The sequence below is a fragment of the Podarcis erhardii genome (assembly GCF_964252035.2).
Source record: "Podarcis erhardii genome assembly, chromosome: 10".
Taxonomy (NCBI): domain Eukaryota; kingdom Metazoa; phylum Chordata; class Lepidosauria; order Squamata; family Lacertidae; genus Podarcis; species Podarcis erhardii.
Genome location: NC_138500.1, coordinates 31,863,381 through 31,890,805, shown reverse-complemented (window position 1 = coordinate 31,890,805; position 27,425 = coordinate 31,863,381). Strand labels below are relative to the sequence as shown.

Sequence of the window (27,425 nt, the reverse complement as noted above, 5' to 3'; positions counted from 1 at the left end):
ATTCTATTCAACTTCCAAGGTACGACTGTACTAACAAACCCTTCCTACAGTTGCTTTTGAACTCTCCTTTGCCATGTGTTTACACTTAAGATGCTGTTTTCCAGGTACCAAAAACATGTCTAAAATGTACATAGTTTTAGGGTACACAACACACCTGCAAAGATTATTGTAAAATCTAACTTTAGTAGATCTAGTTTTATACAACAGGAAGAAGAATGCAATGTTTCTGCAACAGCCAAGAATGTTTTTAAATTGGTCATGTTAACCATTTGGTGGGGCCCTGGCCTAAAATGTGGAATAGTTAAAATAAATAAATTCCTTACAATACTCAGGGATTTGGAAATTGGAGATTTAAAATAAATAAATAAAACTCTTTCCAGATTATAGTTAATTTGCATAAAGTTCTAGATTGTCAAAGTATCAGTGTTATCATAGAAGATAAGGCTAATACTCCAGGTATGGGAGGGAACCAGTGGAGGAACAAGGTTCACAAGGCCAAATAAATATTACAGATACCTCATGATTCTAAGCTACACCTGCTAAAATGCCCTCTTTCCATTCAGCTATAAATGTTTCAGGAGCTCTGTCCATTTCTATTTGGCCACCTTAACTAAAATATTACAGTATAATGCACAAGTGTAGCTTAAGACTAATTGCATGTAAATGAATTAATAACTAGAGACCTGAGTGCTGCTGCGTCACATTTTAGAAGAAACTGACAAAGTCAATATGATATTACAATGTTTTTTTATTTGGTAGCACATATCTTTTAAACTCTAAGGACTTCAGCTAGTATTTGACAAAAAGTAACAGTATTTAAGTTACATGAAAGCTGTATTCATTCTACAAACATTACATACAAAATAGAAGGTAAGTACTTTTTATCTGTATTCTGTCTTACAGCTTTTAAAACAACGAGAATAGTAGAAATAGAGACTGGTAAATGAAATGTCCAATAAGAGGGCTAAAGTTTGCTAAATACTTCCTTCAACAAACAGAAAACACCACTTCAAGGTTTTGACCACAGTTCTGTAAAAACTGCAGCAAATACAATTAAACTGTTTAGTCTAGCTTTCTAGTCAGTGTATCAATAGATAAAGTAACTTGTGTATAAGGCCTTGCAACAAAAGAGGAGTAATACAATATTTTGGGCAAAGAGAACTAAGAGGAAAAATGTAGATCCCAGATATATCTTTTTTCTCTGTAGAAATTATTTTATCCCTACTAGGCAATATCCTCACATTTTGCCCAGCCAATTTATGCTTTTTATAGAGGGAATCTTAATGCCTTATCGCCCAGATATCCCCCCACACCTAACTGCTGATGTTCTGTAGTGTAGACACACACTTCCAACTTCATCTTCCAGCTGGTTAATGCCCTAAGGGCCAAAAAGAGGAACAACCAAGTAACCTTCTTTACAAGTTCTTTATACCACTAGTTCTCAAAGGAGGGTAAAGCTCACTTTTTTCTTCACTGCTACCTGCCCCACACCCACCACAGGTGGACAGCAACCAGTGAAATGTAAACATGTCGGCAGGCAGGTGTTGAACAAGTCATCATGGCAAAAGGAACATGAGCTGCCTTTACCTAAGGAAGGATCAGCCTAGCATCAGGCTGGAACAGAAGCATATAAGATTCCTGAAGTGTGCCTTCTTGCATGTGTCTTCTGTGCTGCAGCCTCACAGAGGAACAGCTAAAAATTGTACATCCTAAGTCCTTTTACAAAACCTAATGCTTAAATTTAGATGCTGTTGTCCTTTTCAAAAAATAATACATAGCTGTACATACTCATTTAAGTTTAGAATATTTAAAAAAGAAGGATATACCTTCTGCTATTGGTAGAAAATTAGAAAGTCCCAATTTCAGTAGTGCTATCACAAGAAGATGAGCACTGATGGGCAAAATGCCTTCTGACTGGCAATCACATAATCAGAGTTTTAAAGTAATGTTTTTAAACGACACCTTTTACTGATACAGAATTTTTTTTTTGGTTCATATCAGAATAAAATATTCTGTACATTATATATAAATATATATATATATTATAATAATACTCTTTACAAATAAAAAATATCTCATTCAGAGATCCAAAAAGTGCTACACAGACAAAATCTGGTTGCTGGATAGTTCTGTAACATTTTCTCCTTTACATTCAAATGTAAAAGATTTCTGTTGATCTAACTAAAACAAAACTTTGCTTTAATCTCATTCACATTAGTTTTCATTTTTTGATCTTGTCCAGGCAAGACAACTTTTAAAAAAATCACATTTATCTAAGGATGACATCCTGCCTTACATTGGGTATGAGTACCCAAATACAAAATACTGATACCTTGCATTAGTTCAGAATGATGCAGTCATATTTAAATTGCTGCATTTCTCAGGGAAAAAATATGGAAGTGGAGAATTTATCATTGCCTGGTCACCATCTCTCTGTATTTGGCCAAGGAAACTTACACATGGCTTATATACTAAAGGTGGTGATGAGATTTCTGCAAATTCCCCACTCCCAATGCAGCTCTCTGCATCATGACCCACAACATTCCCAATAGTCCCACAACCCTAAAGAGAAGATTTTTGGAGGATTCAGTGGGCTGTAAATAGAAGGAGTCAGAAAATCTCATTCTGTGAACATGAATGAATTCTGCCCTTTTCAGGGAAGGAAAGTTAGGTTCTAAGATACTGAATGTAAAATGCACATATTATGTACTTGGTTATCTACCCCTAAATACAGACAGTTCCAGAATGTCCTTGCCAGTGACTCTTCAAAGAACCAAGGAAAAAGAGGCAGAAAAGTAACCCAAACCCCATGGCAAGCTTCCACAGTGAATCTACATGCAAGCCCACCAAATTAGCTTATACACCTAAAACTGTCATTTGTATGCCTTGTACTGACTGATTTTAAAGTTAGGTCTGCTTAAGCTCACTATATCAATGCTCTTAGGCACACCTCATTTTCATAGGATTGGGTTGTGAATTGTTATTCACAGAATGACTTTGACACCATTTCCTAAAGCTAAAGCTCTTCTTTTGCCTTCAAAGAAAGAAGTGTTACTTAAATGTTAAGGTTTTGTCTCTCGGTTTTTTATTCATCAGCTGGAGCATCTGTGCTGCTGCCTTCAAAAGACCACTTTTTGCAAGGGAGAAAAAGGAAAGAACACTCTTTTCCTGCTTTTGAAATTAAAACAAAGGGCAATCTCATCAGAAGCCGAAATCCAGCTCTGCCCCCACAACCCAATCTGAGAAACTAAGAAACAACCATGCCACAATTCAATATATCACTGTAAGTGACAAACAAGATTTGCACTGGGGCAATAAATAGTCCAGATGGTGGGATGTGAAATCCAGCTTCTGTGCCTGATTTGCTTTAACATTTGCATCAAAGTTGACGACTTGTCATGGAACTACATTTCCCCCACTTAAATACTTTGTTCATGCTGTCCAAGAATATTTACACACATTTCCCTGCAGGTAACATTTTTCCAGCGGCACCACTCTAAAAATCCTATAAATACGCTATAAAGTCTATAAAGGACTACATAATGTTTGGGTGAGCATATTTCTTGATCTGTACCTGAGCAAGGTGTCAAAGGCAGTGAAGGACAGTCAAGGGCGGCAGTCACAAACCTGCTCAATGTCATAGATCTCCTTTGGGCAGTCTGCAGACAGGATTAATGGTGTGTTCTCTGTCACTACAACATCATCTTCTATGCGTATACCAATGCCACGAAATCTTTCAGGGGCACTCACATCATCCTCGGGGATGTAGATGCCTGGAAATAAATGTGGCAATCCAAAACTAAAGGGCCTGGGTTAAAAACTATGTCACAAATATGCAGCATGTCACTAATGATTTATTTTAAAACATTTATAAACCACTTAATATTTCAAAAAAACTAACAGAATTTAGAAGGCAGGATACATGAATACAGTTGTACCTCAGCTCCCAAACACCTCGGGAGGCAAACGTTCCGGCTCCCGGACAATCGAAAACTGGAAGTGAGTGTTCAGGTTTCCAAATGGTTTTTTGGAAGCTGAACGTCCGGCGTGGCCTCCGCTATTGTTTCCGGCATGCCTGCGCAATCAGAAACCAATCGGAAGCCGCGCCTTGGTTTCCGAACGTTTGGAAGTCGGACGGACTTCCAGAATGGATTCCGTTTGACTTCCAAGGTATGACTGTAAAGGCTTCATTTTCTTAGATTAAGGAATCAACTGTCCAGTCCTCTCCGGTATTAATAAAGAAATTCAATTGCACTCATTTTCAACCCTGATACAAATATATGACAGGACTGAGGAAGGCTATGTGGGCTCACACTAGAGAAAAGACTCTAAACAAGCAAGAAGGTTGTGAGAAATAGCTTTGTCCAGTAGTGGTACAATACAAGGACACACAACTCTGCATATTGCATTCGTTGGTACAAGATGGAGGTGGGTGACATAGTCTATTGGTTAGTTATTCATGTCTCTGCAGATGCCTGCTATACAGTGTGGACGAGTCGTATAGTGTAAAAAGAAAAGATTTGATGATAGTTTTCAAATATGCAAAAGGCTGTCAGAAGAAGAAGAGCACTTAACCACCAAATCCACTGAAATGTATGTGCAATTTGTTTAAATCACAGAGGAAAAGATGTAGAGCAGTGGTCCCCAAACTTTCCCCCCCTCACAGACCACTTCTAAATTGCCAAGTGTCTTGGCTGATCACTTAATGTGTTTTTGTTTGTTGTAGCAATTGCAATGCACTATGCAAGGTGCTGTATGATTTCTTATTGAATTTTTATAGACATGTCACAGACCATTTGAATGAAGCAGGCTCATGGACCACAGTTTGGGAACCCCTGATGGAGAGTTTATGCAGTACGAAGAACCTCCCCATTCTTAGCTCCAATTCATACGTTTGCCTTTTAATGAGGCATCACATTGAAATCAGTTCTCCATTGGCTTGAGTAGCTGCTTGCCTTGAGAAGATTGATAGGCCTTGAGATGCTCCTGTGAGCCCTATCCTGACCCACACTTTAGGCAAGGTGAGATCTGCCACTGCTCAAACAGTGTCACACCAGTGTAGCATGCTGTGGCTATTCAGCTAGGTCAGTAATCTTTCTTTCTAATGCAGGTATTTTTATTAATGAGGGCTGCCAAGGCAGTTTACAAAACCAAATTGAGAAAACTAAACAGTAATAGAATTAAAGCAGAGCGTTGAAAACCAAAAAGGGTAGAATTAAAATCCACAGCCTCCAATTAAAAACTATTAAAAGTCTCCACTGCTAGCCTAACAGTAATCACGGATGAGCCAGTCTAACTTCCCTAAGGAAGGTAATTTTATAATGGGACCTGCCACAGAAAAGGCTCTGTCCCCCATTCCCACCAACTGAACCTCTTTTGCTGATGGAAGATGATCTCAAACTAAAAGCAGCTTTGTATTGTTCTTGCTGGGGGAAAAACCAGCAACATGTTGCACTACCATGCAGGTGAATATGAAATGTCAGCAGCAACTCTGAACTTACACAGTGATCCTAAATATACAACCATGATTCTGACCCGTACCAATGCAGAGGTTTTTTCCTGGGGGTTTCCTCATTAAGTGCATCTAGTGTTTTCTTCTTGTAGAAGACACAGCTAAGACGGTGAACCATCAATACATCCACAGTAGAATAAAGCTTGTGGAATCTCTTTCCTTAACAGATGTTAATGAACTAACCTAGCCCAACCTACAGTATTGCAAGTTCTACTGAAATAATACCCTATTTTATGTGCTCAGAGCATTTTGGAAAAATGTAAGTTGTTGTGTTTAGTATAGTGTCAGCACCCCTAGAAGCTCAAGTCTTGCTCAGCCCTCAGGTTATTGTCCTAGGTTTTACCAGATGCTGCCTACACGTCTCCTAGCTTTTCATCATTGCTGTAAAAGCTAGAAATGTAAGAACTTTAGAAATGTGAGAACTAGGATTCTCAGGATGGTAAGTTAGGAGAAAATACCATATATGCCAACCGAATGGCAATTCTGTGAACCCATGGTATACATGCACATACATGTATGTTTATAGTTGTAGGCATTTGTATACACAAGTGTCTATACATGCACACACAGTCCTGCAAACTTTATTCCAGCATTGTTTAGAAGGTGTATTTTTACCTGGCTCAATGGTGATCACCATGCCTGGCTGGAGGGGGATCGATCGAGATACATCGGGGGTGTCGTGAACATCCATTCCCAGATAATGTCCTACATGATGAGGGCAGTATTTCCGAACAGCCTACAAGACAAGGACATGTTCCTAAAGTAAGCAAAATGTGAAGGGATGCACACATTTCTTCAGTGCTGAGAGTGGAAACATACATTGAAAGGGAAGTATGCAACTAATTCATAGTTCTTGCTTCTGTACAACTAGCATCATTTGTTTCTTCTCATTTGCCTTCTTGTTCCTGAGCCTCTCACACAAAACAAAAATGTTTTGGTCCTAACGTTCAAATTCACAGGCAGCTGGTTGAAGATAAAAAGGAAGCCTCTAACACAAACAATATAAGGAACTTATTGTTGTGACTACAACTAGCTCAGTGCCCTTCAAATGTTTTGCATTAAATTGCAGACCTATCAGTAGGAATCAGCTTCAATAGCCAAAAATGCAACCTCCATTTTGAGATAGTTTTTCTCTGACCTCTTAGGTGCACTTAAACTGTGCTCATGAAGCTCCCTGAAACATCTCCCTGACTACCACTGGAAGGCAGGAGTACTGCAGCTAAAAGGATCACTTGTCTGTCTCACCACAATAATTCAGATTTCCCAACAGCTAATTCAAAAAATGCTCTTTTTAACTGGACACTGTATAGAATCAGGATCTTCACCTTCTTCCACTAGCCAACATAGGCAGTGGTTGGAATTGCTCCTAGTACAGTGGTACCTAGGGTTAAGTACTTAATTCGTTCCGGAGGTCTGTACTTAACCTGAAACTGTTCTTAACCTGAAGCACCACTTTAGCTAACGGGGCCTCCTGCTGCTGCCGCGCCGCCGGAGCATGATTTCTGTTCTCATTCTGAAGCAAAGTTCTTAACCTGAAGCACTATTTCTGGGTTAGCGGAGTCTGTAACCTGAAGCGTATGTAACCTGAGGTACTACTGTACTTGCCTTCTCCCAGTGAAGGGGAATAGGAGGACACACACTGACTGCTGTCCATCTTGAGCAGACAAGTGCCTTTCTCTAGCAGGTTGTCCCCAGGGTTTGTTTTCGTTGTGTGTGGGGAGCACATTCTGGATTTTTTTGGTTTATTTGTTTTTGTACATTTTAACTGTTTTTTCGTATAAACAGAAGAAAACTAGGGACAAATTCAGAAGTATTGCCACAAAGTTGCTATGTCTGATTTCCAACCAAACTGTAGCACATATACTTTGAAACTCTCTGCACACTGACATCACGCAAGCATCTTCACTGTACTCTATTCGCCACCTGCTTAGAACATTTTTGTTTAGCCAAGCCAATCCAGACATGTAGATGTTGATGCATTATCTCTTTTTCATTTGCATTTCATTGTTTTTAAATGTCTTTCATTACTTGTTTTTATTTAGTTTTAATATCTCTTTTACACCACTTAAGAGATTTTGTTACAATCAAGTGGAATATAAATTGTGTTAAATAAAATACTGTAATTCCCGCCCCTCAAGCCAAAATCTTCCTCCACAATAGTCAACATGTTCTCAGGTGGCTGACAATAATTGTTTTGCACAGTAAATAAAAAAGAATGCCATGTGGAATAAAGGTCTTCACTAGTGGTTTGAATTCTAAGCACTTTACATTTTTCTGTTAACTTCTCCATCAAGGCTAAGGTCTAATCTGTTTTTACCATTTGTCAAAGGAATTTAATGTACCTCCAATATCTAGCTACAATGCGTTTGGCTGCCACAAAAAAGAAATATCAAGAAGTTCTTAATACAGTGGTACCTCGGGTTACATACGCTTCAGATTACATACGCTTCAAGTTACAGACTCCGCTAACCCAGAAATAGTGCTTCAGGTTAAGAACTTTGCTTCAGGATAAGAACAGAAATCGGGCTCCAGCGGCACGGCGGCAGCAGGAGGCCCCTATTAGCTAAAGTGGTGCTTCAGGTTAAGAACAGTTTCAGGTTAAGTACGGACCTCTGGAACGAATTAAGTACTTAACCTGAGGTACCATTGTACATCAAATTCTCAGCCTCACCTTCATAAACTGAAAGCAATGCTAGCTCAGTATTGTTGTCACTGAGCTGCAGTGACTCTCCAGGTTCTTTTCTACCTGGCAATGTCAGGGATTGAACCAGGGAGTATGTGAATGCAGCTGATTTATGGCTCATCCTCTGTGTGCATTTATAAAAGGATATATTCAGCCTGATGCAAGTCACAGGATTGGCTTGTACTTTGAACAGGGTCTCTCTAATTTGCAACATCTTTCGATGTATCATAGAAAGGGAATTGAATTTTACTTTTTTTAAAAGCTTCCTATAGAGGTGAACATCTGATCTCCCTCAAATAATTCCAGGGAGTGGCAATCAAAAGAGGGAAATAACCTGTGCTGAAATACTATTTGTGCTTGTATCTGTCCATCAAAGAACAAAGCAAGAAAAACACACCTGTTGTGTGCAGCATTACCCAGCGAAACAGAATCAAAGTGACTCGTTAATAGACACTTCCAGAATGGTCGGATTCCTACTTTTTAAGAGAACAAAATCACTCTGTGAGCATACCTCCCGTAACTCTCACCACCACCACAAAATGAAGCATTTCCCTCTCCTCGCCTGCCCCCTGTGGCAGTTCTGTTTAATGATATCACAGACAAGTTAGAACAGTCCCACCCCACTCAACTGACACTTGTCAGGAATTAAACTATTGCATGCCTGAGTTAGCTGAATGTTCTGCCATCTGCTGCACAAGAGAGGTACTGCTACCAACCTTTGGTTTTACAAGACACATCCTTTCTGGACCTGCAACAATACCAGAAATCCCAGAAACACCCACATTGGCACATCAAAATGGCAATGGCCAGTTTTGAAGTGCCTGTTTGCTTTTTTTTTTTTTTTAATGGAGAAAGGCAGCAGATTGCTTCCTTCCATCATTATCTACTCAAAGTACCTTGAAGAGGTGGTTCTCGGTGGTGCTTTTCTGTAGGATCCCCAAATCTTTTAGCTTCTGTCCAGTGAGGGTCAGCATGAGACTGTAAATGTTCTCTAGGCTCACGCCTGGAGAACACAGCCTCAGGCAGGACTTCTGGACTTCCAGTACAGCCTGGTACAATTCTGCTTGGGGACTGGTGAACCTGAGAATGAGAGACAAATGCAAACAACTCCAAGCAGGGTTTGAACAGGAAGGAAAGCCTGTCCAGGCTACAATATAATGATGTGATGTGACCCTACCGAAACTGTTCCACATCAGAATGCAGGTTTGAATACTCGCCTCTTATCAAATACTCTCTACGCATCAAAATGTGGTATGTTAAGGAGAAGACAAGGCTTAAAATGCTGGCTTTCCACACAGGAAGGGGAATGAGTGCCCAATCTGTAGTCTTTTTTAAAAGTAACTTCTGTGTTTTCCAGATAGAACATACAAAGTACAGTGGTACCTCGGGTTACATATGCTTAGGTTACAGACTCCGCTAACCCAGAAATAGTGCTTCAGGTTAAGAACTTTGCTTCAGGATGAGAACAGAAATCGTGTGACGGTGGTGCAGCAACAGCAGGAGGCCCCATTAGCTAAAGTGGTGCTTCAGGTTAAGAACAGTTTCAGGTTAAGTACGGACCTCCGGAACGAATTAAATACTTAACCCGAGGTACCACTGTATGCACAAAATATGAATACAAACTAAGTATCCAAACAGAAGCCCCACCTGCATTCTGAAGTGGAACAGAACCATGCGAAATATCTGAATGAGTAGAGTAGTTCTGCATCACCACAACCATAAGCCATTACCCTCATGCTAAAGTTTGTGAAGCAGGCTGATCGTTGTGTACTGAGAAAGAACATGCAAGTATAAACGGGATAAAAGCCCCTGAAGCACAACAAACTAGAGAAAGGACAGTGGTGAAGCAGAGACACTTTTCAGGAAACTCAGCAGAGCAAAGCTATCACAGGTTTATTGAAATTGTACCTGGATTCATTTCCCCAACACCCTCCCAAAACTTCCCAACATATAAGATGCAGGCATGCTCAGAAGGCTGCAAGCTGCAGCTCTCTCATGACCTCAAAAACAGTGCGGTATTCTCCTGCTGGGAATAGAACCTACCTGCCATTGATGGGCCAAGTGCGGGTGATGTCGCTTACATAACCAGAGTATTCGCATCCCCCATCCAGTAAAACCATTTCTCCATCCTGGGGCAGAAGAAAAAGCAATTCATGCAACCAGAGGCAGAAAATAAGAGAGAACTCTTTGAACTTGAATATATGCATAATACTGGGTGGGATAAACTACTACTACTTTTTCATCAGACAGAAGACCAGGGTGTTGGAAGCTGTTTTCCAGCTGTAGTCCTGCCCTTTCCTGAACATCCTGTCTGCCTAGGTTCGGCCAAAGCAATTTAAAAAAGTTGGTGCCATGTTTGCTCAAGGCAGTATGAGATACAAAATAAGCATCTTCTAATCAGATCAGCTTCTCCTAGTGCAGTGCTCTAAAGAAAAATTCTGAGTTGCACAGAACTCTACCAGCCAATAGGTTAGACAGATGGGCGATTCTTAGCTATACAAAAGAGGAAAAGCTGTTTATGCACAATTACAGATTGTTCCAATGACCCATGAAGCCAACTGCAGGTAATGCAGGAATGCAGACCTGTGACCTTCCTTTGAGCATTGGCCATGCTATCTGGAGAATATGGGAGCGACAGTTGAACCATACATGCAGGGCCACAGGTTCCCCATTTGTGTCCTAAAGGTAAATGAATATGTTTGAAATGTTTTGCATTGCCCATGATTTAGCTGAAGTCCAGTGGTACCTCGCAAGATGAATGCCTCGCAAGACAAAAAACGCGCAAGTTTTTTGAGTCGTTCCGCAAGACAAATTTCCCTATGGGCTTGCAAGTTTGTTTCCTTTTTCTTAAAGCTGCTAAGCCGCTAAGCCGTTAATAGCCGCTAAGCCGCTAATAGCTGCTAAGCCGCTAATAGCCGTGCTTCGCAAGACGAAAAAACCGCAAGACGAAGAGACTCGCGGAACGGATTAATTTCGTCTTGCGAGGCACCACTGTAACTAAAATCTTTGTCATAGATGCCGTCTTCATGCTCTCTACCTTATGTAAGTCCCTCTAAATGTAAATGGTCACCCTATTTTGATGGGTTCTTATTAAAATCACAGACTGCTTGCAGTATAAGGCCTGCCTGCAGAGACTTGAATGGGACGTAATCATCACACTCACTGACTTTTGAAAAACACACCATTCACTTATTTTAATAGGATTGATATAATATTATTTTATAACATGCTGGAAGCATATTAAAACCTTATTGTGATCTCTCTGACAGTTCAGCTCAACTGCATGGAATGCGTACAAAAGATTCTGTTGTTCTGATAAACCTCGAAATCCATTTCAGGGCAGCTGTGATCAGTGTTCTTAAGTTCCAGAAGGGAACGGTGGAGATAAAAGACCTTGTTTTAAGAACTGAGTCTCACCAGTAATATGCTACTCTAGAAAGAGTCCACCTGCTGCCCTGCGACAAGAGGGCCTCCCTGTGCTTGTACGCTTCAGCTGTTCATTATCATTCCTATATCCCCCCAATCTCCCTCCAAGTAGTCAGAACAGTGAAATCCCTTCCTTAGTCAAAAGCCTCCCTTTCCCCCAGCAATTATTAGTCACCTGTTAAAAAGCATCATAATTTTGGAAACTGGCAGGCATCATGTGGCCCCATTCACCAGTTTCTTCTGAAGAAATGCTTTTCTTAAATGACTGAATAATCAAGACCTGGACTCTGTGACATTGCATTCAAACTAAGAAGGGGGAAACAGTGTTAGGGGAATTCTGCAGGGACCATCCAGATATGAGAGCATGCATTACATCTGTTCAGTTTTTGTGTGCAGAAATATAATCCCTTATTATTCCCCCCACAGGGTGCATCATGTTTGATGTAGATGTATGAGAACGTCCCAGAAGTTCCTTGCTTGGCTTTCTCGAGAGGGAGTCCCTGTCTCTAGATACAGGGTAAGCAGAAATACCCTGGGACAGAGTCGAGCTGGTTTTACTTTAGTAATGTGTATCTCAATAAACCATTCAGGAACAGGACTGTGTAGTCCTCTTTTTAAGATGTCTTAGTCCTGCTCTTTCTTCACTGCTTTCTTCAATGGGCCAATGATCACACGCCCCTCAAGGACAGGTGCTGCTGCAAAACCACTTGAGTTTGAGGCTTTGCCATCATGGTGGTTAATATATACAAGTAATAGTCATGTAACTGGGCCAGACATTGTGATTATTTCTACACCAGCAACCCTGATGGTTGATGGCATCAGCCAGACCATTCAGTTGGGTTGATTCATGCAATACGAGCCACAATAACTTACAGCAAACATGGGACCCTCCAAGCTCATGTCATCCAAATAGGTATCTAGTCAATTACCAGAGTTGAAGAAAGGGGGATACAGAAGATGACTGTCTGAAAATATTCTCTAAGGTAGATCTTTTCTACACTGACTTGGAAATTGGCTTTGCTCCCTGGAGGACTCTCTTTGCCTTCAAACACATTTTCGTTGCCTCCAGAATCTTTCTTCTACCCTTCACAAATCAACCGACGACACTGGTACACAGTAGGAAATAATATAACAGCCTTCCCTTAACCTGGTGCCCTGCAAGCATTTTGGATTACAACTCCCATCAGCCTCACCTAGCAAGGTCAATGGTCATGGATGATGAGAGTTGCAGTCCAACAACATCTGGATGGGTTAGGCTGTAGCTAGACTCTAGCACAGTATAGACACATTGGATTCGCAGGACACTTCCACGGTGTGCTGATTACTAGAAAAATCTGAAATGGTGATGTTTGTATAGCTCTCATTCAGAATGGGGGACTCAAATTGTATCTCCAAAATCAATGTGCTCCCACACTAGCAAGAAAGGTTAAGTTTAGTACACACGTAGTCATATAGCAGGGAAGGGGAACCTTCGGCTCGCGAGAAGATGCTACATTACAGCTGCCATCACCCCTGATGGACTGGACCGGCTGATGAGAGTTGTATGTAGCCCTGCAACATCTGTTGGGCCACAGGTGCCCCACTCCTGTCATACATGGAGCTGTTTATAAATCACTCTTCAACTTAAATAAATCACTCAGCCACCATATCAAAATTCAGCATGTAGCAATTTTCAAAAAGTGTGAAAACCTGGCATGTTTTGCCTCTTACGGTTAAAACTTGAGACGTGAAGTCTAAAGCGTAAGAGAGACCAGACATGCCAACACAGAATAAGCCAATCTGCACATGGGGTGGAATGTTGGGCACCAGGAGTTCCACTGTCTCTTCAAATTTGCATTTGGGAAAGGGGTGCTTCCAGTAGCAGGCAGGAAAAACTGATGCTTGCTGAATGCAAAAAAAAAATTGGAGAGAAATCGCAATTAACAGAAAAAAGACAGGGAATGAAATATTGGCTAATGAAACAAGGCTTATCTGACCAAAACACTATTTGCTCACTGAGCACACAGTGGTATGTTTGGAGTGCTTCTGACATTCTGCACATTTCAAAATGTATTGGGCCAAATAAATCTTGTTTTGGCAACTTCCGAGATTTCATCACTTCTTTCTTTGCTTGCAAAATGCAAGCCTCCTTTACTAAGACACACACACACACACACACACACACATACAGAATGTGTTATGTGCAGACACCCTCTGAAGGCAATTACTATCATTGAACAGTGAAGGTTCAGTTGTCAAACCGAGGATCTTAATGGGAAGATTTGCCAAACAACAGTAGTTTTGGAACCAGTCCACATGAACTCTGTGAGGACAACACCCAAGATAAATGTTACAGCTTTTCGGATTCAAGTCAGATATGCAAACCTAACAAGGAAAAAGCACTGCAGAGTCACTCCATAGCTCAGGCTTTGCTGAGGCATACTCCTGACCACACCCTCTCCTCCATGTTAAGCTAACTATGGTAAGAGATGGCGTGGACACACACCCAGGAAGCACAGGTCACAACTCTGAGGGGTGCACAAAACAGCAAACATGGGTCAGAATAAAACTTCTCCAAATAGTTTTGCAAGGCTTGAGAGAGATGAAGTTATCAGTAGGTTGCAGTAAGAAGTGTCAGAATCCATTTGGTTACCTTGATGAGCTGGTTGTTTTTCACATAATGCAAGGTGTTGGATCTGTTGCCACCTGCAACCACAGGAGGATAAGCCAAAATATCAGCACCACGAGCCCGGCACTCAAATTCAAACTGGAATAATTAAGTTGGAAATAAGAAAACCCATTAATTCTAGCTCAGGATTGCACAGTACACATCCGAGCCCTTTTCTGATTGTGCATCGGACAACAAACCAATGAGGTGTAGAGGATACAATGTTGGGCTTGAATTCACTGGTAGTTTTTAAGTGGCTAAATCAATTACAGATTACACAACTCCCTTTGCCTCAGATAATTCTCCCATTTGTTGTTTTTATCTCCTTGATGCTTCTGATTTGGGCTCATTGGATGAACTGTTTGAAAGAAATGTGGAAAACCAGGAGGCACTTCTAATTCCATTAAGCACATTCTCTTTGGCAGGCTCAATCCATATTCTAGCCAATTCATTTCTTATGCAGGGAAGAAAGACTTGTAGGTGTGTACAATGAACAATATAGAACTATTCAAGTCATTATGTTTGTGTGAAAGAAATACACATTCTTGGATACGAAGGTATAAAACACTCATATGAGAGTGCATATGAAATAAAAATATTTGTTGTTTGACTAACAAATGCAAAATTGTAAACACCTCTTAAGGTTTGTCAGGTTTTTCCTAAACTTCTCTGAAGCCTCACTCCCATGTCTGTTATCCTTTTGAAAGGAAGTAAGTTTAGGGAAAGATGCATAATGAGTTGTGGCAGAGCAAAGGTCTATATTAAGCTCCCATTGTTGTCTTAGAAGGAAAACTAACAGTGCAATCCTCCACATGTCTACTCAGAAGCAAGTCCTAGCGAGGCCAATAGGACTTATTCTGAAGTATAAGGTAAGGTAAGGTAAAGGTAAAGGACCCCCGGACAGTTAAGTCCAGTCAAAGGGGTGAGGTGCTCATCTTGCTTCAGGCCGAGGGAGGATACGTTTGTCCGCAGACCACTTTCCGGGTCATGTGGCCAGCATGACAAAATTGCTTTTGGCACAACAGAACACCAAGAAGGAAACCAGAGTGCACAGAAATGCCATTTACCTTCCCGCCGCAGTGCTAACTATTTATCTACTCATACTGGCATGCTTTCGGACTGCTAGGTTGGCAGAAGCTGGGATATAGTAACAAGAGCTCACTCCGTCACACAGATTCAAACCACCAACCTTCTGATCGGCAAGCCCAAGAGGCTCAGTGGTTTAGACCACAGCGCCAGTCGTGTCCCCTATGAAGTATGTGTGCATAGAACTGCTGCCTAAGAGTTCAATGCAATACTAAGAGGGGGATGTTATTGTTTTGTTTTTGTTCTATTTATCTGTGCTTTTATCCTGTATTTTTATCTTGTGAACCACCCTGAGGTCTTACGAAGGGCAGTATATAAATTCAATCAATCAATCAATCCATCCATCCCAACTGCATGAAGAATTATGATGCTTTCTAGGATACTACAAAGCACGTACCTTAGCATACAGAAATGCTTCATCCACTGGAGATTTGCTTGCAAACATTGTCTCCACAAACGCCTGTCAAAAAGTCAAATATAGAATAAGCATAACTTAGGACCCAAAACCAATCTATGGCCTGTGATGACATTCATCTCTACCAGTGGCGTAGCGTGGGGGGTGCAGGGGGTGCCAGCCGCACCGGGCGCAACATTGGGGGGGGGCGCACTCGCAGCTCTCTGCCCCTACCTGGCTCACTCACTGTCTCTCACAGTGCTGGCTGTGCGAATCCTATCTGAGCTGCCGGGTCGCCGCCCACTGTGGAGGGGGAGGGTGCCAGGCGTGCGGTGCGGTGCGGAGAGAGAGGGAGGGAGGGACTATCTGGGGGAGGAACAGTGCAGCGGCCGCCAAGCGCAGCGCTCAGCGCGGGAGAGAACCACACCCGACCAGCCCAGGTAGCAGCAAGAAGAAGCTGGCAGCGGCGGCAGGTTAGGGGTTAGGGGCGCAAATTACTTGCCTTGCCCCGGGTTAGGGGGCGCAAATTACTTGCCTTGCCCCGGGTTAGGGGGCGCAAATTACTTGCCTTGCCCCGGGTGCTGACAACCCACGCTACGCCGCTGATCTCTACAGCTATTCCCAGAAGGCTTTTACAGTGGTGCCTCACAAGACAAAATTAATCCGTTCCGTGAGTCTCTTCGTCTTGCGGTTTTTTCGTCTTGCGAAGCACGGCTATTAGCGGATTAGCGCTATTAGCGGTTTAGTGGCTATTAGCGGCTTAGAAAAAGGGGGGGAAAGGAAAAAAACACACAAGAACTCGCAAGACGTTTCGTCTTGCGAAGCAAGCCCATAGAGAAATTCGTCTTGCGAAGCACCTCAAAAGACGGAAAACTCTTTCGTCTAGCGAGTTATTCGTCTTGCGAGGCATTCGTCTTGCGGGGCACCACTGTACTGCTGGGCAGGTCCACCAGAGGTGCCAATAACTGCCTCTTTCACAGCATTTCACAGCCAACACAGAGCATTACCACTACTCTGAATATGGCCACTTGAACCAGTACATAAAACCACCAATGTATGAGCTTAAGAAAGTTGCCCTAAATATCAGCAGTGACTGAGGGTAAGAGGCTTCACATGCCACATTTTATGACAATGACCTGACCCCAATTCCCCACACCCATTTCCCATGCTGGCTTTTGCACCACAAAGGAAGGAAATATTTGTGTTAGGATTGTATAAATTTTCAAAACCATACCCCTGTTTCTGTCATTACCCTCAAAAGCTGACAGAGGTTTGTTCATGGAAGTCTGAAACAAAGCCCAGTCAATTATGTACAGCATCTTTCAATTTCTCACACAGTTGTTAGCTTGCCTCTGTGGTATTAAAGCCCACCTGGGTCTGGATGTATATCTGCTAGGACTGCTGTAAATACACTCTAATCCTGGTTGAGGAGGGAAATACAGTGGCAAGATTCCAAACACTTGGGATCTCTTCTTGGCTTTGGGAAAACCACCATTAGTCAGGTATGTCCCCCACATCTAACACCCAGTTAAACAAGGTAGCCAAACATGGGAGAAAAACACATTGCATGCTCCAATACAGATCTCAAGGCAATCTGTCCAGACCAGTCACTTCTGGCTTTATGGTACAGCAGCCTCTGGAAGCAGAGCCATAACTACTCAATTCAAATCAAACCAAGCCACAGTTAGCACAAGCCATGGTTTCTGATACTGATCTGCTATCTAATCTAAAGTAGTGATTCTTTACTTGAGAAATCATGCTTAAGCTTCATTAATCTTCCGTAATCATGGCTTAATGTGATGCCTGAATTAAGCCACTTGACATCAAACCATTGTTTTCTTTTACAATGCAATAAAATAATGTCCTTAATGAGTAAATAAAGTTGCAAAGCTTATCTAAAGCAACATGAATATTTATGGTAACAAGCGTCAACACAGCAACACAGTATATGCCAACAAAACAAAAAGTTGTAAGATTAAGAGCAATAATCGTGTCGGATTTACTTATAAATCCCCTGATCCACTTTCACAGGCTTTGGTACCCACTTGTGGGTCCCAGCCCATAGGTTGGTAAACACTGTTCTAGAGAAGAAATCTGAATGTTGGAAGATTCTGGACAGAGAAATGGAATCCACCACTACAATACATAATTGTGAACACCAATTTGGATAGCTTTAAAAGGGGTTAAAAGAATTCATGGAGAATAACACGACCAATTGCTGATAGCTGTGCTGGCTGTGTACCACCTGCAGCGTTTGAGGTGCCATGCCTCTGAATACTAGTTGCTAGGTAAACAAAAGTGGGAGGTCTGTTGCATTGATGTCCTGTTTGAATGCTTCCTATGGACACCTGACTGGCAACTGTGCAAACAGGGTGCTAGAATAGATGGGCTTTTGGTCTGATCCCAAAAGGCTCTTTTTTATTCTTAGTAATAGTCCTATTTGGAAAAGGCGAACCAGGAATTACTATAATTAAATATATTGTTATAAAAATCTATTGTCAAACAGCATGTTTTCAAATTTAATTTGAGGTTGATCTTATCCCACAACATCAGAAATCATTTCCATAATGGATTATTATGGATTTGTAAAGGCCAGTTCTGCTTCTTAAAAATGCCCCTCAAAGTTTATTCCAAAACACTGCATTCTAAGACCAACCACAGGATGTCACTAGATACATAACCCAAGATGGAATTGGCTCAGATTGTGAAACTAAGTAATAATGAAGAAGATCAAGTACATTTGGTTCCCACTTGATTGGTGTTTTGTTGAATATTGCTTGTAAGCCGCCCTGAGCCCGGCCTTGGCTGGGGAGGGCGGGGTATAAATAATAATAATAATGATGATGATGATGATGATGAAATTAATTGTTGTGTTAGCCAATAAAGGTCTTGCCATATTGGAAAGCTTAGTATACAAATGCCTTCCCATAAAATTGAAGAATGTATTTTCCTTGGGATTACCCACTTATAAAAGAACAGTCCCCAGAACAATCCAACCAGAAGCAACCCAAGTATGTCCACATCCCATCTCCCCTTTGAAAAGTGTTTCTGCACCATGTCAGATTTTCTGTTAACATCCTGTTAGGCACAACTGCCTTGTCCCATACCTGTGATGTCACCTTGCCAGCAATCTTCATTCTCTCAATCTCTGCAGCAGATTTAACCAGTCGTAGGTTTTGCACTAAGTGCCTGATTGCTCGGATACGATTCTTGCTTCTAGCTTTGACTTCTGCCAGGTGTAGCAAGTAATCAGAATGGAGTTGTGGATGCACAGGTTTAGCAAAATCATACCAAACCATACTAGATTCATCTGTGAAACAGAATATAAACACATGTTAGTTTAATTAGCCATATATATCTTGGGGGAAATCAGTACTTTGAAAATTTGCCTGAAACGAATTAGCAAGAACTATTGCTGAAACTATTCTTTCTATTCTAGTGCACCATCCACTTAGAAACAAAATTGTATACTTATATCTACTATATATTTTGGAATGTTTGCCTGTTCTCCATGCATCTGAGGACAACACTTAAGGTATCTTAACCAAGCTTTACATGATGAGATCAAACAGCAGGTTTTCATCTCTGTTTGAATACAATTTTGAATCAAGGTAGCAGACTGAACCTTTCAAACCTGCACTGATTTTAATACTTAAAATTCCTGAGCAATGCTGGGTATGAGGCTTCCAGCTAATTATAAGCTGAGAAAATCATAGAGCTGGAAGGTACCTTGGAGGTCATCACCCCCCCCCCCGCCCCCCCCCCCCGGCTCAATGTAGGATCTAAAATGCAGGATACAATTATAGATATTTCACAGCAGAAAATTGTCTGTGTAAATAGGATATCCACTTTCCTCAATGTAAATATGTCATCTAATCTTATGGAAAACCAGGCCTTTGGATGATATATGTCAGAAAGAAGCAAGCCTGTCAAGTAGACACATTATTCTTCCCTAATAGTCATTATTCAAATAAAGGGATCCTGAAGGGACAATGCAAATGTTTGCCACGGTACTGAAGATTTCTGTGATTTTTCTACTATATTAGTCAAGATCCCTGAGCCACAGGCCATCCAACAGCCGCAGGAGAATCTAAAATGTTAATTATGTAACTTTTCTCAAATATTTTTAAAGGGGTGGGGAATTACAACTAGGTAGCTGGGAGCACAAAATTCCTTTGCATGTTTCCACTATGCTCTCCACCTGTGAGCAACCTGCCCAAAGGCTTTGTACACCCTGTCGAAACTCCTACCAATCCACATCTCCTGTATGTTTCTTCTTCTTCTTCTTACCTTTCAATTTAGCCACCAGGTGCCTAAACTCTTCTATGGTATATGCTTCATCCACGCCCGTGAGAGCCACTGCCCCGTCTGTACCAGACCGTGGTCCATCCCATAGCTCCCTGCTTGGATCCCGCCGTGGGACAAACAACAGAGCTTTGTGGGATGGCAAAGGTTTGCCAGGCATAGTCTGTAGCACCAAGATGCTGTCAGGCTCCTGGAACCCGCACAAATACAGGAAGTTAGTGTCCTGGTGGAAGGTGTATGGAATATCATTGCTCATGTAGTAGGTAGGACTGGATAGCAGAATCACTGTGTGGTCCATGCCTGGCACCTCTTTGTGTATCTGAGCCATCAACTTGTGTCTACGGAGAGCATACTCCACTTGCGACAACCCCGGTGTTACTTCTCCTGTGAACAGAAATCAAAATAGCTATTCTTGTTTCAAAAACACCTCTTCATGCTGTTAATTTTCTGTGCTATGCTGCTAAGCAGCAAATTTCCCTCCTCTAGCATGTCATTGCTCCTCTCAATTGACTCTCCTTTCCACCTCACATCCCCTTTTCTCCTCATCACTATTCTTTTCCCTACTCCAAGATGGGAAACTTGCTGGACTCCAGCTCCCATCAGCATCAGCCAGAATAACCAATGGCTGGGGTGATGGGAATTACAGTCCAGGAACATCTGGAGGGCTGCAGGTTGGCTACCCCTGCCCTGCTCCAATGTGTACACATTCTCAGCTTATTTCACAGTCATGTGTAAGAAAAAAAAGCTCCATTTGAAATTAACATTAATTCTCAAGGCATTCCACAAACTAACATAAGGATATTAATTTTTCGATTGGAGAATAGGTGATGATGGAGGGAAAAAATAGGTACACTTTAACCCAATTGAAATACTACACTTTTTCAGCTTCTGGATATTGCACAGGCAATGGTAGTGCTGGGTGCAACCTTTAAGGTGAAGTCAGAAGAGATATTAGATTGCCCAGCGAAAATTTCTCCAAAACTTATCAAGCTTCTAACAGTGAACAATCATCGGACTATTTTTAGTATTATAAGCTATGTACCTAATAGCTCCAAGGAAAAATTCTCTTTCTCGGAACTGCAGATTTAATCTGTCAACCACATTTTATCTGCAAAGAATGCAAAGTACAGAGTCTTTTTAACACAACTGGACTGAAGAAACAATAGCTGCTGATTGCAAATGAGGTACACTCTTGGCATAATCTATGACCACAATCCTGCACTCATACATGTTAATGAAGTTAAGTGGGACGTTTTATGTGAGAACTGCACCCTTAGGCTACAATCCCTAAGCAATCTGACATGGAAGGAAGTCCCAGTGAAAATGATAGGAGACTAATGCTGCAAGCAGTTATATGAGGTTCTCAAGCCAAAGGTCTTTGCCTATATGTTTATGCTACCTGTTTCATATGGCTACCTTGCATTCAGAATTTTTTCCTTTACAATAATCTGGGTTGCCTCTAATGATCCCATGAGTGGCATTCTATTCCTAGAAAGGTCACTCCCAACACCTGCTAATGAAAGGGGGTGGAGGCAACCTCTGCTCATTCCAGCCTCTGCACCTCTGCTGAAGGACCCCCCCAGAATAGCATGGGAGGTAGTGCAGGTAAGAGGTAGAACTGGTGAAAATTATGCCTCCCACTTCTACTAACAGGTGCCTCCACTGGATCAAACCCATAATGAAGAAAGTACAGTGCAGACTGAAAAGTACACTCAGAGACAACATGCCAGTGAATTCCAGTTGCTGTAGGGATACAGTAGGGAAGGGTTGATTTCTTCATGTTGTGTTTGGAGGCTTCCTAGAAACATTTGGACACTGGGAAGCATATTGCTGGACTACATGTTCCATTAGGGCCTCTCTTATGTTGGAATGGAAGAACAGTAATATTTTGTCCTAGTTTGCAGACCACCTGAAACCACAATTAAGCTTTAGTATACTTGCAACGTGCTAAATATGGGACCATAAATGTGGATGCTTCGCTCCTTCCTCACCATGGCCACTGCCATGCTGCTTGGAGCTAAGCCATGCTTTGGCTTCACATCATGTCTGAACCTAGATTTATGGTTTGTCTCTTTCCATATATAGCATGAGCCTGGGTTCAGACACAATGCAAAGCCAAAGTATAGCTTAGATTCTGGCAGTGTAGCAGCAGCAGCAAGAGTGGAGAAGAGAATAAACTGGATGTTATTTTAGTCACATGCAAGAATATGTTCACCTTTAAACCATACTTAAATTGACATGTGAACCAGCCCATAGTAATGTAATTTTAACTTACTCGTAGAAAGGCAGGGTATAAAATAATACACAAATAACCACACAGTGCATTCCGATACTAATTTGATTGAACTCAGTGGGACTTAAACATGCATGACAACAGGATACATGTTTGGAGAGAGAGGCAAATCATAAAATACAAATGGAAAATAAAGGTGTTTGAGATAAAGGAAAAGGATTGTCACTTTTGGAAGAAAGCATGGTTGAATAACAATGAGTTTCAAGTGTGGGTGAATGATTCCATTTCTGGAACACTGATTGCTAGCTATACAGTCGTACCTTGGATCTCGAATGCCTTGGCTCCCGAATAAATCGGCTCCCCAACGATCGAAACCTGGAAGTGAGTGTTCTGGTTTTTGAACGATTTTTGGAAGCCAAACGTCCGCTGGGGCTCCCACAGCTTCCGAAGCCGCACTTTGGTTTTTGAACGTTTGGAAGTTGAATGGACTTCCAGAATGGATTCCGTTCGACTTCCAAGGTATGACTGTACAATTAAATGACGGTCCCAGGCCTAATTTACAAATGTCAATCAAGCAGAGAGGGTTTTTTTATTTACAAACTTTTTTATTCCACTCTTCTGTCAGAAGCACATCAGTAAAATGACCTAAAGGCCTATTGGAAACAAAACTGTCTTCCCTGTCCACTTGAAGACTCATAAATATGGGCCCAGACTGCCATGGGAAGGTATTCCAGATTTTCGGTGCTATGATAAGGAAGGACCTGACATTCTGCCCACCTGCTGCAACTCTGAAGGTAGGAAAATATGGAACTGGTGCTCAGAAAAGTTCTTAGGGAAGGAGGTAAGTTCTGTCAATCATAAGAACTACAGTGGTACCTTGGGTTAAGAACTTAATTCATGCTGGAGGTCCATTGTTAACCTGAGGTAGCACTTTAGCTAATGGGGCCTCCTGCTGCTGCTCAATTTCTGCTCTCATCCTAAATCAAAGTTCTTAACCCGAGGTACTATTTCTGGGTTAGCAGAGTCTGTAACCTGAAGCGTCTGTAACCCGAGGTACCACTGTATGTGGAATTTTTTTTCTGCTGCTGCTGTCATGGAAATATTTGTTTACCATACCTGCTTGGTTTACATATTGCCTTTGCTCACACATGTACACTTTCCATTCTCCCATTTCACTGTTCTATACTTAAAACTTTTGCTGTATTTATCTCAAGTTTTATCTCATATTGGGATGCTCTATTATTTTAAGCAATGAGTCTGAACTGATTGAGAAATGCATACACAGGGATGATACCTCTTTGGAATTTTAGGAAATACTTTCTGAAGGTGAATTCCACTAAGGATGTACGATTTTCCTCCTCTTCATGCAAAATAAAAAGAATCTAATGACACAGCTTAGAAACTAGTGTCCGTGGATGCTATCCTATGCAAACATGGCAAGGAGTAAGTCCCACTGAATACAGTGTTTCTTAAGGTAAAGGTAAAGGTAAAGGTACCCCTGCCCGTACGGGCCAGTCTTGCCAGACTCTAGGGTTGTGCGCTCATCTCACTCTAGAGGCCGGGAGCCAGCGCTGTCTGCAGACACTTCCGGGTCACACGGCCAGCGTGACAAGCTGCATCTGGCGAGCCAGCGCAGCACACGGAACGCCGTTTACCTTCCCGCTGGTAAAGCGGTCCCTATTTATCTACTTGCACCCAGGGGTGCTTTTGAACTGCTAGGTTGACAGGCACTGGGACCGAACAACGGGAGCGCATCCCGCCGCGGGGATTCGAACCGCCGACCATGCGATCGGCAAGTACTAGGCGCTGAGGTTTTACCCACAGCGCCACCCGCATCCCTACTCCACCCGTTTACCTCTGAGTAAATATGCTTAGGACTGTACTGAAATGATCCTTACCTGGTTTCAGAAGATGTGGATGTGTGAAAGGGCTAGGTTGACCTAGGTACCGGTTTGGAATCTTCCTTTGCTCAACAGGCTGGATGGACAAATTCCGAAAGAAACAGAACTTGCAGTCTAAAAGAAAACAGCTGCATTGTGTCAAGCTGAAAGACCTTTCTAGGTGTAATACAGTCAAGTCACACGCTTGCCATTCTTAAGAACTGTTCTTTTCACCTTTCTTCTAAGGCAAATCCACATGGAATAACCTGCAGTACAAGCCTATAAATGTCTACTCAGATGTAAGCCCCACTGAATTCACATGTACTTACTCCAAAAAGTAGCTATGGATGGCAGATTCAAAAAGATTTAAATCTTCAATTTACTTACCAATGTGACAGAACAGAATTGCACAAATTCTCTTTAACTTTCAGAAAGGACATCACTTTTAAGATTTTTGTTTGTCTGTCCTCAGTATTTATTTCCATCTCAAAGGCTGCAAATACCTTAGCCATGGAGCTTACCCTCCTTTTACCAGGGTAAGGTTAACTGATACTCTTCTACTAGAGGGGTAGGAAACCTGTGATTATCCAAACATTGGTGCTCTCCAGCTACCATCAGCCCAAGTCTGTATGGTCCATGATCAAGGATGCTGGGAGCTGCAATCCAATGAGTTCTAGGGAGGGCACAGGTTCCCCACACCTGTTCTACAATGTAACTAAAATATTGCAGTGATGCTTCTATTAACTACTAACCATCCTTTCAAAACCATACAATGAGATTAAAGTGTGTGTGTGTGTGTGTGTGTGTGTGTGTGTGTGTGTAAGAATGTGACTGTATTGCAAGTTACATTCTGGTATTCCTTTTATCTCTTCCTGTGCAACACAGTATTTTTAGCAGTATTTGTTTTGTAAGGACACAGTCCTAACTCTCCTCTGCCCTGGTAGACCTTGAAATGCTTATGTTTCTCTTCCTTGAAACTGAGTAGGGAGTACTACATGACACGAAAACATTTTACCATCTGCCCAATTATTAATGCACTCTTATCAATATAGATTTTATTCATATGCACTTGGAATATACTGAAAATATTGAGAATCAGACTTATTTGAGGGGGGGCGGGTATCAAAGTATTTCATTCAAGTGCCAAAATACTACGTTTGAATAAACTGCTAACATTCACAAGAGTGGGCAACTAGGTGGGTACATAAAAATTGCTAATAGACATCATTACAGACCAAGAATACAATCTAGAGAAAACCAGTAGTAGCTGAGGTTGAAATCCTGTGCATAAAAACCATTGAATTAAGTTGGGTTGGGGATGCCAAACTCTGCAAAGGGCTGCAGCTGTAGAACCCAGTCCCTGCGTAGGTTCAGGGTCTCCTATACACACTTCCTTAAGAGCAAGCCCAGTTGCACACAATAGGTGTTTCCGAGTAAATATGCATGAGATTGGACTACATACTCACTGAAGTTAATGGAAACTAGAGTGATGACTGTCTACTAGAAGGAATTACCCAATTATTACCCCTCATAAATCTGCTTAGGAATGCAACTTTTCAGCTTTATACTTTGCATGTTTACTCAGAAACTCAATAGGACATATTCCAATATAAGTACTGTATGAATAGGCTGCCCACATTTTCATGTAGAAATAAATCCAACAGAATTTAAAGGGTCTACCATCAGGTAAACATGCAGATGAATACAACCTCCCTCACCGCTTGCATTTTGCAGCAGCATCCCCGGGTGCAAATACTACTGAGCTCTGTAGAACTTTCTTCCTAGAAAGGGTGCTCAGGTCTACAAACTTAAGACCCAATCCAGTCATTGCATTCTCAGAAGTCCCACTGAATTCAATGGAACTTAATGCTCACATAAGTGTTTGCAGAGGATTGCAGCCTGATCTTATGCAGAGTTGGGCATGCCTAAGCCTACTGATGTCAATAAAGTTAAGTGTACCTTGTACTGCATAGAATCCAGCTACCCAGAGAGTTTGGATTCTCTATTTTACACCATAAACTAGCAATTCAAGCATAACAAGTTTTTAAAAATAAATTTAATTTTCCTTTTAAAGAAAACTCAGTGTGATCATACAGGTTTTCCTATCATATAAATCTTCATTTTTTACACATTTTGGAAGGTGACATACAGTATAGTATGAAAAATATAAAAGAACTAGATTATCTTTAGCATTCACTTTCTCAGTTAAAAACCTTTAATGTATGTCCTTTTAATCTGTACCGTGTAACAGATTGTTTCAAAGGTTGACAAGGAAGCTTAACCTTATTATTTTTTTTCCAATTCAACAATTCAAAATTAGTAAGATAAACAAAAGACTTTAAAACAATGGATATTTTTATTTGCTTTTATAGAATTGCACAAAAATATATCAGAAATGTACAAATGGAAGGGCCAAAATAAAGAGGTTTGAACAAATGCAAGTATAAGAGAAACTATACCAGGTAGTTTCACAAACTACACAAAAGACATAAAACTAAAATCCAGCCATGCTTGAAAACACAAGTCCACTAATCTCTGTGTGGAAGAGTTAAAATTAATTTTTCCAACTGAGAACAATGAGACTTAAATGAGTATATAACTCAGCTAATTCATGGCCAGAAATGAATTAAGGTAACGAATTTCAAATTAAATGAGAATTTCTACTACATAATATTTTGGTCCTATCTTGAGATTTTAATGAATTGCATTGTCTGAAAATCATGCTCTTTTTTATGACCTCAGTTCTGAATTCAGAAGTTGATGAAGTTTTAGCGACCCTAAACATCCGAGAACCTTTGTCTTTTGTCTTTATATGAAGTCTTCCGATTAACCTAATATGACCTTCTGAAGATTTTGTGTCTCATCATAGAAATATATTTTAACTGGATTAATAACCCAGTTACATAAACTGGTTTCCGTTGTCCATAGTGGAAACTAAAGTGCACACACAGTGGAACCGAGTGCCTAGCATAAGGAACTTCCACCCTCCCCAGAACGAAGGAAGCTCATCTTTAGAAGGAAAGAAAGTCTCTGACCTGAAAAGCTGCACATGCCCCTTACAGGCTGCATAAGTCTCTGTGCTAGGAACAACACCATGGCTGAACCTGCAAGGACAGCACCCACCACTACAGGGCGATCTCTGAGGGGAAACCGGCGTCCCTCTTCCTCTCTTTCCCAAGTCCCCACTCCCTAGCATGCCAGCCTAAACTAAGCTCAAATAGACCACAGGCACGTTGAGAGGACCTTCTCCGCTTTGAGT

The 27,425-nt window shown here is 41.4% G+C and overlaps 1 protein-coding gene and 1 long non-coding RNA gene across 3 annotated transcripts in view; one reads left to right on the top strand and one right to left on the bottom strand.

Moving 5' to 3' along the window:
• LOC309350654 overlaps window positions 1-3,343 on the top strand; it is a 5,212-nt gene extending 1,869 nt beyond the window's left edge. Inside the window, exon 2 of the long non-coding RNA XR_014160473.1 lies at window positions 3,097-3,343. This is a non-coding gene — a long non-coding RNA (uncharacterized lncRNA). The remainder of the gene's footprint in view (window positions 1-3,096) is intronic.
• XPNPEP3 (X-prolyl aminopeptidase 3) lies at window positions 731-27,425 on the bottom strand. 2 transcript variants are annotated; one of them, XM_081877638.1, is made up of 10 exons: window positions 27,202-27,425; window positions 24,185-24,301; window positions 20,039-20,437; window positions 18,856-19,058; window positions 15,752-15,814; window positions 14,254-14,367; window positions 10,239-10,324; window positions 9,092-9,275; window positions 6,128-6,248; window positions 731-3,773 (listed from the first exon to the last, which is right to left on the bottom strand). In XM_081877638.1, the coding sequence occupies exons 1-10, from the start codon at window positions 27,260-27,262 to the stop codon at window positions 3,607-3,609; spliced, it is 1,515 nt and encodes a 504-aa protein (XP_081733764.1). In that variant the 5' UTR covers window positions 27,263-27,425; the 3' UTR covers window positions 731-3,606. The 2 variants fall into 2 exon arrangements, with proteins under 2 accessions (XP_081733764.1, XP_081733765.1); XM_081877639.1 differs by lacking the exon at window positions 27,202-27,425 and adding an exon at window positions 21,096-21,161.